The sequence below is a fragment of the Onychostruthus taczanowskii genome, unplaced genomic scaffold (assembly GCF_017590055.1).
Source record: "Onychostruthus taczanowskii isolate IOZ18803 unplaced genomic scaffold, ASM1759005v1 scaffold21, whole genome shotgun sequence".
Classification (NCBI taxonomy): domain Eukaryota; kingdom Metazoa; phylum Chordata; class Aves; order Passeriformes; family Passeridae; genus Onychostruthus; species Onychostruthus taczanowskii.
In genome coordinates, this window is record NW_024499351.1 from 7,039,937 (window position 1) to 7,055,403 (window position 15,467).

Consider the following 15,467-nt stretch of genomic DNA (forward strand, 5'->3'; position numbering starts at 1 on the left):
GCGCCTCTGCCGCTTCCTGCTGCGCGGCCGCGGGGCTCCGCGCGAGCGGGCTGCGTCGGGGCCGCGCTTGGGGCAGAGCCGCTCGTGTCCCCCTCAACGCCTCTCCTGGCCCGCCGGACCCGGGCACGGCGGGGGCTGAGGCGGCCGAGCCCGCCGGTGATGGTGCCGCGGACGAGGGCGAGCGGGGCGCAGCGCGCCCACGCCTGTCCGTGACCGGCCCCCGGGGCCGCGGTGTCGCGCCTAGTGCAGCCCGGAGCTGGCGGGACGCGGCCGCCGCTCGGGAGGAGCGTAAGTGACCGTGAGCGGCCCGGTGGGGACCGGCGGCGGGGCGGGGGCAGGGGCCGCGCTTCCCCTCGGGCCGGCGGCGTGCGGGGTCGGTGTGCGCGTGTGCGCGCGGGCTGCGCGCTCGGAGGGCTGCGGGCATCGTTCCCTCGGCATCGGCTCCTCGGCGGCATTGCCTGAGCAGCGATCCCTGACGGCCGGCGCCGCACCGCTGCCGTGCCTCCTGAGGGGGTTTCGGAGGCAGGCGTGATGCCCTGAGAGCTGCTACAGCTTTTTACAGTAGCCGATACGGGTAGGGGGAGCCAGGCGCGAAAACCTTTTCTCCTGATGGAGTCCTTCGGGAGCGTGTGACTTCGCCTAAAGTTGCCTGTTTCTCGGCTTTCTCACTTGACTGAAGCGCACGCGTGATGAAGACACAAGTAGTTGATTTAGGCATCGGAAAACAGCTGGGGAATAGAAAGGAGTTGTAGTCTCTCTGAACGTTTTCGTATCTCTGTAATGCTGCAACATACCTCCCTGGCTGCTGGTTGGCTTTGATCGGTTTTGGCTCTGCATCCTGTGGGAGATCACAGTGTATTTATTTCTTGTAACATTCACAGCAGGATCCTTGCCAGGATCGGTAGAACTCCGTATGCTTCTCGCTGCTTTTTGGAGCAAACCTTTGGCCAGTGTCAGTGAGCTTTGGATCGTCTACATAAGTAGCTCTCTGTTAGACTGACTCTTCAGTTAGCTGAATATCTGTGTAATTGTTCTTGTGTCTGATGCCTTGTGCTTCACCAGCACAGCTGGTGCTTTGTATGTGTATGTGCAGGTTTTGTTGCTTAGAGCCTGTGTTTCCTACATTTTCGATGAAGCAGTACGTGAGTGTGGGGAAGGTGCATAAGGTGTCCGTGGCTCTTATGGCCAGGGACAAATAAAACCTTTTATGTGGGGAGGAAAAGGAATAATGAGCTGTGCTGTCCAACAGTGCTTATGGTACTTATGTGCTGCGTGGGTGTGACAAGCAGTGCAGATCTCTGGGATGATATCCAGAGAATCACAGTGCCATCATTCATTGCATCACTCTCTGCTCTCATGCAAAGGTGTTTTGAGGTGATGTGTCTGAGTTACTGACAAGCAATGCCTTCTCAGTTCTTTATAAATGTAAAGACAAAGACAAAACAAAACCAACATAAAATGTCTTTGGAGGAGTTAGGGCGGGCTGTATGTGCATCTTTCTATATGTGGCTCTTCCATCTTTGCCGGAACTGTATGCAGAAAAATACGCAAAGTGCTGAAGTGCAGGGAACAACTTTAGCATAAAGAGATTGTGATGCTTTGGTTTCATTAGGACCAAATCATTAAGGTGAATTTAGAAGTATAACACAATATGTCACATTACTAATGTCTCATTTGGGACTGTTTAAAAAAATCAGTTTAAGCCACTTCATTTGACTTTAAGAATTTGTTGAGTTTGATCATGAATGAGGAAGCAGCTGAGAGCTCTTGAGAGCAAAAGTGGAGCAGTGCAGCTGTCAAAAGATGATGCCTGTTGAAAACTGATGTCTTACATAATACTCTGTAGTTGTGTCGCTTTCTCTGTTTTGCCTGGGATCCTGGTTTCAGCATCTCTGTATTCAGGTTTTGAGGTTGGGTTGCTTTTTTGCTTCTTGGGTTTCTTTTTGCTGAGGGTGGTTGATTTAATGTGATTTTAGATAAATTTTGTGGGGTTTTTTCCTTCTGTCAGCTCTGCATTCAGTAGCTATGCATTTCTTCAGGTGGTTTGCTAAGATGAAGTTGGCAGTGTTTGCTTACACTGCCAGTGTGTTTTGGTAGTGCTTTGATGCCAGCCCCCCTTGATTGAGCAGGATCACCAGTGTTCCATCTGCAGGAATTTGCCTGCTGGGGAGACCTCCAGTAGTTTGGCTGCTGCTTGTGTTCTGGGCTGTCACCCCTCAGGCTTGCTGGATTTCAGGGTGCTTGCTTGTCCAGCACATAAAGCAAAGCAGGGAAATCATAGGTCAGTGATGCCAAATCCTATCCCTGTTCCTGCTTCTCCCAAACTTGCGTTGGCTAGAAATTCCTACTTGTGGTAGGCTCATCTTCTCAGCTTGTCTGTTGAAGGGTGTTAGAAGGGGGGCAGATCCATGCCCCAGTTTTGGGAGTGTGCTCAAGGGTCTTGACTTGCAACAATCCTTTTTCTCTTTCTTCTAAGTGGAGACAATGAGATGATTTCTTTACCTTCTTTAAACAGGGACTTTGGTATATTTTTCTTGGCTGAGAGTTTGTACCCTGAAATTGCCTGTAGGTGCTCTTTTTGCAGTTTACAGCTCCATTCCCTGAAATACTAATGAATGGACTCAGTTTGTAAGTATATGAGTAGCTTTTATGTGGGACTGTTTAGCTAAGACAAGTCTGAGCAAGCTGAATATTTTCATTTGATTTTCAGCGCTTTGTACTGATGTACTGTACTTTATACTAATATTTACATTTTTATTTTAGAGTTTCTACACAAATTTGCAATAAAATTGGAATTCAACCCATTATGGAGCTGGCTCATAGTTTGTTACTGAACGAGGAAGCATTAGCTCAAATCACAGAAGCAAAGAGACCAGTTTTTATCTTTGAATGGTTGAGATTTTTGGATAAAGTGCTAGTAGCTGCTAACAAGGTAATTTAATGGGTTTTTTCCCCCCTTATTTCTAAATAAACTTTCTTTTAAAAAGCATTTGTATTAATTTCATGCCAGAGAAGGTTTACAGGTAATGACCAGATGGTACCTGTGTGGTTTCAGATTCAGCCTGAAGAGTCTGTGCTAATTTGTAGTTTTAAATGTTTAATTGTAGGCAGTCTGTAGGCAGCTGGTAAGTATTTTTAAAAAGTAAAAATTAAATAGGACAGCAGCTAATTCTGAACCTTCAGCATCTGTCTGCTGTCATTGAATGTATCTTATATATCTCTGAGACAAGCAGTTTGCTGAGTTGCATGCACTTGGGAGTGGTATAAAGTTTACTTCCATTTCTTGTAGATTTTTCTGGGTGTTAGAAGCAACACAGAGAATTAAACTACTTATTTATTTTTGGTCTGTTAACAGACAGATGTCAAGGAAAAACAGAAGAAACTTGTGGAACAGCTAACAGGACTCATCAGCAGTTCCCCTGGGCCACCTACACGGAAGCTGCTTGCAAAAAATCTCGCTGCTCTCTACAGCATTGGAGACACATTTACTGTTTTTCAGACGCTTGACAAGTGTAACGACATCATCAAGAGCAAAGATGATACTGCAGCCTACCTGCCCACCAAACTGTATGTTTTGGAGAAAGGGGAATGATTTTTAAGCCAAGTGGTCCTGGATATTACAGAAGAATCTGCCTATATATGTGCATGCTATGTTTACTTATATTTTTTGTGGTTGTTTGGAGTTACATGTGCTTGATATAGATAGCAGAGAAAAGTGCTGGATTGAGATTGTGGAGGGCAGGACTCAAAGGTGACACATACATGCCTCTGTGAAATTGAAATGGTTTTCTCTTGGCAAGGTACTGTGTTATGACTCTTCACCTGCTTATGGCATGGAGAGGATAACCATTAATGAAGGCATTCCACCAGTGGAATTGCTGCTGATTGTGCTCAGGTATCCCATTAAAGGTGGAACCTGCAGATTGTCAAACCAGAGTGTTATCTGTGCCTAGAGAATATAACCAAATATACAAGTTTTATTTCCCCATCAGATGTTGGCTCTTCTATTCCCCTACCGTACTAAGCTGCACAGGTCTTTCAAGCAGATTCTCTACATGTGGATATGTGTGTGCATGGATGTGTGATCCACTTTGTCTTTAGTCATAGGAGCAGTCCCATTGGTAGGAATTTGGTTAATGCCACAAACAATTTCCACTGAAACTGTTTTTGGTGCTTTCCCATGTACTGCTTCATATGTTTGTGGTGACTAGTGAAGCCAGATGTGGTCTTGCCTTCAGACATCATGGCAACAATAGGATTTGACAATAAAATCTGAAATAGTCACTGTTTGGGCAGATACTGTCCTCTTATTTCTAGCTCTTGCAGCTGTGTGAGGATCTTGTGTAAGTGGGAAGTGTTTTCTACTATAATATGCTCTGAAATTTATGCTACCTAGTCATAGTCCAAAAGGTTTTTAATGGACATATGCCCATTAAAGGGGAGTCTGTAATGAGTTTGTGATGTAACTTTGCTAAAAAACTATTTAGCCAGCAATAATAGATTTTTAAAAAAACCTCATTCCTTTGTAATGAAAAAGTGCTTGTGTTCAGGAGCTGCTTCTGTGACTGTCCTGGAACAGTTTGTTATATATATAACTGCAATGTGGTGACAACTAAATATTCTTAATGTCAAATGGCAGAGTAAGAAAACATGAATAATTGGATCCAGAGATTTTACAGTGCCTGTAAATTTTCCTGTGTTATGCAATAATTTTTGCATTTTAAGTTCTTAGTCTTGAAAAACCCCATAATTCAGTATCTACAAAAATGTGTGAGGTTATATTACAGGCTAGATGCTTTCTTGCTTGGGAAAGAGACAGTTTATTGAAAAACAAAACCCTAATCTTGCTGAGATTTCAGCCTATCTTGTTTTCTCCAGAATTTTTCACTCTGTGTGTAGATCCTGTAGTAATACTCTTTCAAATACATTTGTATTCTTAAAAGGTGGTGACTTTTTAGTTGCTTTTTTTTGGTAAACAGAAAAACTATTTAAATGGACTGTGTTAAACAGCCAGTATAAGTAGTGCATAGCAAATAGATTTTCATTCATCAATGTTGATTAGAACATATATTTCTGTTTAACTATTTGTTTTCACTTGGATGATACATTAATATGTGTATTCTTTTTCTCTGTTTTCTCATAGGGCTGCTGTGGCATGTGTTGGAGCATTTTATGAAAAAATGGGGAGAATGCTGGGTAGTTCTTTTCCAGAAACTGTGAATAATCTGTTAAAGTCTCTGAAAAGTGCAGAGGTAAGTTTCAGTTTGTTCATGTGGTCTTAATTCCATTTTAGACTGAAACCTCCTTCCACCAGTGGTCCTTGCAAAATTGCCTAGTTTGTTTTTCTTCTGCACTGAGGGATGCACATCACTTACCTAGACAGTTTCAAGTCTACTGCAGAGAGTTTAGACTTTATCATAGGAATATTGTAATAGTTACTTTATAGTGGCATCAGTAATCGAAATTCAGAAATGACTGTATCTGTAATTTCTAATTACTGTGTTAGGATTTGTGTCCATGTACTCTGAATAAACATTTAGTTGTTAAAAGTTTATAATGAATACTTAAATATTGCGGGGAAGTTGTCACTCTGCATGTGAGCATAATACATTGTGCACTGAAAAGAGAGAGTGTCATAATATTGAGAGAATGTATCCTGGGCTGTCAGTGGGTCTGATTTTATGCAAATAGCTCTGTTGGGACAAATTGGAATACTGACTACGTGGATCTTTTGGTGGCAGTTGTTTTCTTCAGCTTTGTTGTACCTGTGTGATAATTTATTTATGTGTGTGTGCTCTCAGATTCTACGTACCTGCCTGTGTGCAGGCATAACATGAAGCAGCTAAATTACTTGGGCTTCCCATTCTCTCTTATCAGCTGCTTTTTCTTTTTCCCCCCCAAGTCTGCAGTTGATAAATAGTGGGACAGAAGCATTTTACATAGAGCCAGTTTGATGGGTTGCCTGGGCTCAATTTATGTCACAACTGAGGGGCTTGCAGTAAAGCTGTGTGTGGTATTTACTTCTATTTAAAATCAGCTACATATCAATTATATATGCCTTCGTTTTCAATGTTTGCAAAAACATTCCTGCATAGAAGCAGGAAAATGCTTAAGTATACACCTGGTTCTCAATGTAGCTGCTGTGCCCACATTTTTGCATCAGTGTTTTTGTGTCTGTGCAGTCTCAGGGCCGCAGTGAAATCCTGATGAGTTTGCAGAAAGTCCTCAGTGGACTTGGAGGAGCAGCAGCTTCTTGCCACCGTGATATTTATAAGAATGCCCGGTCTCTGCTGACGGACAGATCCATGGCTGTGCGGTGTGCAGTGGCTAAGGTGGGTGTCTTCTCAGCAGTCACAGCAATTCCTGTGCTGTGACTAGGGAGTGCCTGCTGTTGAACTGGGACCTGTTGTTCAGGAAGAGAAATTTGATAATTAGTTGGACCAGTTTATGCTGCAGGCTCAGACATTTGACTAATTTTGCAGGTACTGTAGTAGTGTATTCCCCACTTGATAAAAAAATACGAGATAGAATATGTTATCTGTGAGCCTCAGTGGGAGAAGTTTTTGGTAACATGGTTCTTGTGTAGAGCTTTCTTTTAATTTTTAAATTTGCGTATTAGCCTCTTCCATGACTCTTCTGATTGTTTACTCAGCTAAGGTAGTTGGCATGTGGGAGAGTGTGTGTAAATTAATTCATGAAATTTTCCTATTAAAATATTTTCTGAATAAAATTCGGATTGCAGCCTGATACTTAGATAAAATGTAAGAATGGTCTCCTGGTGCTTAGCAAGTCTATTTTTCCTACAGTGTCTGCTGGAATTACAGAATGAAGCGGTGTTTATGTGGACAGCTGAACTAGAGAATGTTGCAACACTGTGCTTTAAAGCTCTGGAAAACTCAAATTATGGTGTGCGAGTTGCAGTGTCAAAGCTTTTGGGGACAGTCATGGCTACAGCACTGATACCAAAACAAGCAACAGGTACGAGCCCTTCTGGATTCCCTGTCTACATTAGCAGTCTTAGTTGCACCTTCAGTACCATGTTACATGACAGTGTTGTTGGTGGATTGTTTGTTTTTACAAACAACAAGCTAAAAAGAGTGCACAATCTCTGTTGTAGTCATATAAAGAAAAGACAGAGCAAACTATTCAAGAACCACTTGGGAGAAGTGACTTATTTTTTAAGCATGCAAGTAAATTGTTATCTGAAATATTGGGTAGATTTGTTTTTGCAAGACAGTTTTGAATTAGTAAGTGGTTTCAAGATCGTTGCTTGTGTTGGTTGAAACTTTAGGAATAAATTATTACATTTCTTTTTAAAAAGTGATGCGGCAAAATGTCAAGAGAGCCACACTTGAGGAAGTCTTGGAGCTCATGGCCACAGGATTTCTGCGAGGGGGATCTGGATTCCTGAAGAGTGGTGGAGAGATGTTAAAAGTAGGAGGCTCTGTCAATAGGGAAGTGCGAGTTGGTGTTACCCAGGTGTGTAATTTTTTTAATGAAGTAAAATTTATACATAATTCCTTTCAGTAGGAAAAATACACATTTCTGTTCTGTGTTTATGTATAAGATAATTTACAGATCTAATTTGACTCTTCTGTTTTGTGAGATGTACATGAGGTATTGTTCCCCTGCTTTCTTCTAATATTGATGCGCAGTAACAATGGATTAAAATATGAGCTAAGGAAAACTTACTTGATATTAGGTGAGATTAACTTGCAAAAATATTTGAAAACTTACTATGTTAAAGGCTTTAGTTCCTTTATAATTTAGTTTCTTATTAGAGAGGGTGCTTCGTTACCCTTTTGTGGCTCCTTTCTCAGCTGCAGCTCAGGTTAGTTAAACTACATTTCTTTTTTCCATATATCTCTCATGAGTAGGTGAAATCTGATGAATATGGAAGCTCCTCTTGTCTGAGAGAGAAAGGTGGTGGCAACATCTCTTCAAATTCAGATATTCTCCTGCTGACATATATTTCAGTATGCTGCAGTACCTTTCCAGAATCCAGATTCTTTGATCATAGGTTATTTTGTGAAACCATTTATTTTTTTCTCAGCCTTTTTCAGGAGAACTTGGTGAATATTCCAGGTTTTCATTGTGAACTGGAACATGTAGATGTTGCTTTTATTTACATGATGTTCTTAACTTTTTTAAAAAGAGGCACATTTAAAGCAATGAACTGGGTTTTTTTGCTGTCATTCAAAGTATATTTTATGCATCACAGTGCAGGGGCTACTCTTGGTACAGGAGAAAGTTGAGTTTCAGAAGAAAAGATGTGAATGCTGAATTGGTTCATGCTGAGTAACTCATTAGATTAGAGTTGCTTATTGCTAACTGGTGTTGCTACTATTATGCATGGTGCTCAAGTCTGGCTGTAGTTTCACATAGTATTTTGTTCCTGTTTTAATTGGGTTGCTGTGTGACTTCTGGATCTGCAGGCCTACGTTGTCTTTGTTACAACGCTGGGAGGGCAGTGGCTGGAGCGCAACTTTGCTACGTTTCTGTCTCATGTGCTTGATCTGGTCTCCCATCCTCGTGCAACTCAGACCCATGTGGAGGCTGTTTACTCTCGAAGATGTGTGTCCTTTATCCTGAGAGCAACTGTGGGCAGCTTGCTGGGGGAGAAAGCACAGATTGCAGCTGCCAAAGAAATATGTCAAGCCATTGGTAAACAAATGAAGGCAGTGGGTGAGAACCATTTTTCTTCATTCAAGACCACTTGAAAGTTACTGTCATTTCACTGAGGCAGCCGTTTTTTAGGTTTCTTCTACTGTGAGGGCTAATTTTTTTCTTACGGGGAATGATAGTTCATTTGCTTTCTGTTTCAAATGTCCAAAGGTTGAGTTCTGCTTCAAAATGATTGTATGACACTGCCTTGTTATCCCAGATAACAAATGCATTGTCAAAAGCCTAGAATGGAAGTGGAGAAGAAAACTACACATTTGCCATCTATCTTGGGATAGGTTGTATTGAAAGTTGTATGCAGAGTTCTTTACTAACACTGTTAAAATCTTGTGGGTCAAGATCTTGTAGATCCTTGTGTCTCCCCTGTTAAATATCCATACTAATATCCAATTCGATTTTGTGACAAAAATGATGTAATGTGAAGAATATGACCCCTTTGCAAAACTTTGCAGAATATGGAATCACTAAGAGGGCTAACAAAACTCTCTTGGCATCTGTTCCTTATGAAAGGAAGTAGCTCAAGCTGGGGATTTAAAAGAGTAAATTGGAAATACTCATCATTTTATTTAGCCAACATATCTTTCTTTTCTGCTGCCATCTAATTGGAGTTTAAAACAATACTTAACATACAGAAATGAATTTGATTTAGAAGCTTTTGCGGGTTCTTCTTGTAACAGTTTTTTGATGGGGTGGGCATGGAACTTTAAAAAGTTTCTCATTACTGTAAGTACTGCGTCCAGGAAAACAAGTCTATTGAAAATGCTGTTTCTGAGAGGAAACAGTTGCAGAAAACACTTCTCCTGCCACCTTGTCAAAGTTGCAGGAAATCCAGTTGTGTATTTGGATAGTTTGAAGAACTTATATATTTTTGAAGATTTCTCATGAATGTGATGAAAAATGGGATGGGTTTTTACTTGGTAATAATTGCTTCCCTTCATATACAGCAGACCATTCTCAAAATTTCTTCTGCAGCAGACACACAAACATTAAGCTGGTATTCAAGTCCCTTTTTGAACAGATAGTTGCTGCTTCTGGGATATTTTGTAGGAGAACGTATTATGGGATTAAGGAACTCAATTGGATAACAGTGAGATGATTAGAAATCATCTAAAGGTCCCTTTTTTAGTTTCACTGAACATACATGCATGCAGGTTTGTGTGCAGAGCCTAGATATGTCAAGATTGTATATGTTGTTACTGTGTAGATGCACACATACAGTTGCACTGGTTGTCCTACCTCTTAGTGCTTTGTTATCCATAGTAACTGCTGGGCATCTGTTTTTTAAGGTCTTTGGACAGCTATGTTTGGCTGATAGCTGTAAAACTCTTTCCCTGCTGAATATGTTAGTTTTGTTAGTTCTCACTATGACCAGACTTGTGGTTTTGTTTTAATGTAGGATTGATGTCAAAATGAAACTGTCACTTTCTGTCGTGTGAATGCTCGGGTGTGATTCTAATGGTAGTTAAGCAAGACACTCTTGTTTTCTTTTCTGCAGAAGCGGTAGTGAATGATGCTAACAGTGAAAATAAATCAGGAGCTGCTGATGTAGCTGCAAGCCAGCATGTCATGGTGTGTGCCCTCCAGGAACTGGGTAGTCTGGTTCAGAGTCTGAATGCCACTGCATCTCCTCTTATTCAAGAACCTTCTATTGGTATGCATATAAATGGAAATAGATTAAGTGAGGCATTTGAGCAATGAATATGAAATATCATTAAATCTAGCTAAATAATAAATGAATATGAAAGAAATGAATCTATGAAATTGGTACTTCCTGTAGTACTCCAGATCACTACATTTCTCCACCTCATTGTGTGTAGTACCTTAACTTTAATTCAAGTTTGACCAAGTATTAAACAGCTGTTTTGATTTGAGTCTTTCTGGAGCTCTTTCTAAGGGTGAGTGAAGTGGTAATTTTTGGTATTGGTTTTGTAGGAAACACATTGTTTTGCTATGTAAGATCTGAAATATTTGCTCCTGGAAAACATGACCTTTAAATACAAAATTTCTGGGGGGAGGCAAAAGTATTTTGTTGAGATGAAGCTGTTGGTAGGTCCCTTTAAAAATAGTTGTTCTTTGGCTGAAGTTGACTAGGGTTGGTGGGGGATTTTCTTCTTGTTTGGTTCAATATCTGAATCAATTTTGTAGTGTTATAGCATTACTTCTTTTGAGTTTGTGGATGCCTGGAAATATGAGCTTCTTTAGATGTTTCATCATATAGATTGTTGTCTTCTTCCCATACTGATTTTATGCCAGCTTTGGATTAGAGAAGACTGCTCATATTTATTCCTTCTGGCAACAGTGTCCCATAAGAACAGAGGGCACTGTATCTCAGTATTATTTCTGTTAGCTGCCGTGAACTCAGCAGGTAGGAGCTGTTCACTAGTTCCAGAGAAAATGAGAAGCAGTGGGGGCTTTGAAGTAGAAGTTTACCAAGATTTGGAGTAAAGAAAATATTTGTGTGGAGACAAATGGGACTGAAGGGCACAGCTAGAAAGTGGGATTAGGTAGGCACAGAGATTTGGAGAGTGTAGAAGGATGTGAACTTGCTGCAGTGTGGACAGCACTGTGTCAGAAACAGTCAGTGACAGCAATCAGTGACATCTAGAGCATGTGCTTGGCTACAATGTGAAGCAAACCCAAAGATCAATGTTATTGTTGCTCTGTTATTGGCAATCTGTAAAATATTATGGGAATTGTCTCTTCCGGTGCCTGTTCTCTTATCCAGCACTGCTGCCTCTTTTCAGTGTTTACGTAGTGGGAGTCAGTGCTGTGGCTCTGATGGCTCCACCTTTGCTGACAAAACCTGATGGGGAGCAGCATACTGCTAGTAACAAGTACCATCTTTCCTGAAAAGGCCAAGTCTGCAAATTTAAGTACTTTAATTCTGACTTTCTTAACTTCCACATTGGCTGTCTAGTATTGATTCAGTTTACTTGTCTGTGTATATTGAAAAGGATATGTATATTTAAAAGTGCATCATAAGCTAAAGACTGCAACCTCTCATTTCTGTAGGTCTGTTGGAGACAGTAACTTCAGTTCTTCTTCATCCCAGCATGGCTGCTCGACTGGCTGCTGCCTGGTGCTTGCGGTGTGTAGCTGTGGCATTACCCTTTCAGTTGACTCCATTTTTAGACAGATGTGCAGAAAGACTCAACAATCTGAAGACCTCCCCTGAAGCTGTTAGTGGCTACAGTTTTGCAATGGCTGCTTTGCTAGGTGGTGTGCACCAGTGTCCTCTAGGCATTCCTCATGCCAAAGGAAAGGTGAGATAGTGAGTGTTTCATCTGTGAGTGTACTAAAAGATACCTTTTTATCCACAAGTAATGAGTTAAAGCATTATTGAAATTGAGTTTGTGCCGTGTGCGAGAGTAGTGGCCAGAGCGCGTGCTCTTTGCATCTCAGTTGCAATATTTAACAGCTCTTTTCCTCTCTTTCAAATTTGATGAAGAGAAATTCAAATATTGAAAAATTGCTGAAATAATTGCTGACGAGAATGTTACTGGCTGTGTTATCATATGAAAAACACTAATCATCAGCATGAAATGTAATCTGCATTCATTCTTTATGGAAGGCCAGTTCAAATGATTTGAGAACATCTTTAATCTGTAAGAGTGAACAAGTAGAAGTAGCTTGCAGTGGCTTCATGTATGTTTCTAAGACCTGCTGTGTTTTGCTGCTGGTGCAGATGGTGGTCAGTATTGCTGAGGATCTGCTACGAACTGCTGCGCAGAACAGCAGGCTCTCCTTGCAGCGCACTCAGGCTGGATGGCTTTTACTTGGAGCACTTATGACTTTAGGTTTGTAAAAATGCTTTGATTTTTCTTTTTATTTTAAAGCTTGTCCAACACTTCTGATTATCCACTCTGGCAAATGGTCTTTACACATAATGAACTCATTATCCAGCACAAGAGTATTTATACAGGGGAAGCAGAGTGTAAGTGTACTTACTTCAGCAATGCTGTGCTGGGAGAAGTGAAATATTAGTGCTTATCTAAGCTGAAGTGTGGTAGAAGGCATCATACCTGAAAAACAATTTCTATTCTGGTTTTAGAAACCCAGCCTTTAGTTATTCTCAATAAAGACAGTAAATGAAACCCAGTGAGCATTCCAACAAGTTGCATGTGTGTCTCTAGATAGTCAGCAGCAGAGTAGAAGTGTTGTCAGTTTAAAAAACCTTTGGTTTTCTTTTTAAAAAGCCAGCCTCATGTTTGTATCTGCCATTACAGAAGTACCATAAGCTGCATTTTGAGAGGTTGTAAGTATACTCAAAACAAAACAGTTGAATTTTGCAGCAGTGGTGTTCTTTTCTGTTTTGTTTTGAGTTTCTTTTATACTGGAAAATATGATAAAGTTCTGATGCATTTTGCAATATTTTGATCTCTCATCAAAAATCATTTGTTTCATCTCGTTTCTCTAAATTGTCTCTTCTACCAGTTTATTGCCGTATTTTTCTAACAGTGTATTCTTATTGTGGTTGTCCTCCAATATATATTTTAATGTACTTGCACTGGATCTTTTTCAAAAGTTGCAAAAAAAAACTTGACTGTTAAACTAGTTTGCATAATCCGTAGCTATCAGTTGTTTTTCTGTATCATTAAACAGTTGTATCTGTTTAATGGACAGGGTAGAGTAGGCTAAAGAACCTGCCTTCAAAATTAATATTAAAAAATTAGAAGCCAGAATAAAAAGATAGTAAAAAGACAGTTGACCATGGTTCTGTATAACATGACAGTGGGTAGGGTAGTCTATTTCCTATTTTAGGAGTGATAACCCACAGGCAGATGTGATGTATAGTACTTATTTGCCACACTTTCAACCTAGGAAAGAGAAAGAATTTAATTTGGTTTTCTTTGTTCCAAGTAGGGCAAAAAGGGAAAGAAGTGAAATAAGATGAAAATAGTTTGAAGAGCAAAAGCCTTCACAGCAGATTTTTCACGCTTAAATACACATTTTTGTTATACTGTCACTTTGTTTTACTTAGGTCCTTCTGTTGTCCGATACCATCTGCCTAAGATGTTGCTGCTGTGGCGAAACGTGTTTCCACGTTCTCTGAAGGAGCTGGAAGCAGAGAAGGCAAGAGGAGATTCATTCACCTGGCAAGTAACACTGGAAGGCCGTGCTGGAGCTCTGTGTGGTAAGAAATTCAGACTTGGAGATTATACCTGCACAGTAAACCAAAACATGATTCCAAGTATTGTAGAGAGAACTCCTGTAACTTCCCCTCTTTCTTTTCTTTACTCTGAAAATGAGTAAAATGTGTCAGATTTTCATCAGTATGTCCTGGCTTTGACATACAATTTTATTAACAGATCACACAGCAGTTTTTAATTGCTGCTCTTTGGATATTCTCAGAATTTGTATTTTGTTTATGTCTTATATTTGTTTGTTTCAGTGAAAGTTTAATTTAAACTGTTCTGTTATTAGCTATGAGAAGCTTTGTTGCTCACTGCCCTGAGCTCCTTACTGAGGATGTGATCAGGAAACTGATGACACCCATAGAATGTGCCATGACAATGATGTCACAGTAAGTAGGCAGTTTCTGCTCTTTATTCACTTTAGTCTTTTCCTGGTCTTGAAATATTAGAATGTAGCCATGATATTTTATGAAAAATCCTTTGCTAGGATTTTTCCCTCCTGAGGAGCTGAGGGCCTCAGGAAAGAAATATAAACAATAGCTATCTGCTGCTGTGGCATGCAACAGGTGCAGCTGTGACCAGTGCATGTTGGTTGTTTCTAGTTAAGAGCCAACCACAGATGCAGCTGCATCGGACTCTGAGAGTCACAAGTCTTTGTTATGCATTCTATTCTTGTTCTTTCTAGTCTTCTGATCAATCCTTTTCTCTCTATTCTTTTAGTATAGTTTTCATGTAGTATTTTAATATAATATATATCATAATATAATAAACCAGCCTTCTCAAAACATGGGATCAAGCCTCGCATCTCCACACATGGGGTACCAGACGCAACACTAGAACTTACTTGGAGTTGGGTTTTGTGGTTTGGTGTCTGCCCCTTCTCCCTGCCCACCTGTAATTAAAATAGGACTTCTGAGGAGGTGCATGCCACTGATTTATGACAGTGTATGTTGTGGGTTTGTTGGTTTTGTAATAGTTTTCTTTGTACAATTACTTCTGAAAATGTATAATTGAGTAATGTTGTTCAGAGTAGTTCTCTGGACACTGTTTTCTTGCCTTGCCTAGAGTTATATCCTGTGAAAAGAAATCTGAAAATACTCTTTTCTGTAACTGCAACATTTCTGGTTTCTCTTTTTCATTTTTAATTCTATAGCATTCCATCAGTAATTAAAGCCCATGGAGCTCATCTCAAAGCCAGTGCAGCTATGGTTCGTTTAAGACTTTATGATATATTGGCTTTATTGCCTCCAAAGACATATGAAGGTACATAAATTTTTAACAGTTTTTGTTGAAGTAAAAATTCTACTTTATACTTGTATGCATGTCTTTGAAGCAGCTTTAAGAGTCAAAATGCAATTTTAGAGATCTCCAAGAATTTTGTACTGTATTCCTCATCTTCTGTGTGTCATCTTGACAGTATAACTACAGAGTATGAGTATTGCAAAGCATTCATAGAGTAACACTTAGAGTGTAGCAGTTATGGTCCCCTTTGTAGGACTGAGAGGTATGGAGATAATGGTCTGAGATCAAATAATGTTTTTTCAAGTCATTGTTACTTAAAAGATAGAGAACTTTATTTTTTAGTATACTGAAAAACATATGTGACAGTGGAGGTTTAGTTTTGGTTACATTTGGGATGGTTTTTTGTTT

At 40.2% G+C, this 15,467-nt stretch overlaps 1 protein-coding gene across 1 annotated transcript in view; it reads left to right on the forward strand.

Annotated features, from left to right (window-relative positions):
- Positions 1-33: 33 nt before the first annotated feature.
- Positions 34-15,467, forward strand: part of HEATR5B (HEAT repeat containing 5B) — a 56,000-nt gene continuing 40,566 nt past the window's right edge. The window contains exons 1-14 of the mRNA XM_041404222.1: positions 34-288; positions 2,764-2,932; positions 3,356-3,567; positions 5,144-5,252; positions 6,183-6,332; positions 6,807-6,978; positions 7,322-7,479; positions 8,436-8,685; positions 10,178-10,333; positions 11,695-11,945; positions 12,368-12,479; positions 13,664-13,816; positions 14,107-14,206; positions 14,971-15,080. Coding sequence (XP_041260156.1) covers positions 2,807-2,932; positions 3,356-3,567; positions 5,144-5,252; positions 6,183-6,332; positions 6,807-6,978; positions 7,322-7,479; positions 8,436-8,685; positions 10,178-10,333; positions 11,695-11,945; positions 12,368-12,479; positions 13,664-13,816; positions 14,107-14,206; positions 14,971-15,080 — 2,059 coding nt within the window. The 5' untranslated portion in view covers positions 34-288; positions 2,764-2,806. The remainder of the gene's footprint in view (positions 289-2,763; positions 2,933-3,355; positions 3,568-5,143; positions 5,253-6,182; positions 6,333-6,806; positions 6,979-7,321; positions 7,480-8,435; positions 8,686-10,177; positions 10,334-11,694; positions 11,946-12,367; positions 12,480-13,663; positions 13,817-14,106; positions 14,207-14,970; positions 15,081-15,467) is intronic.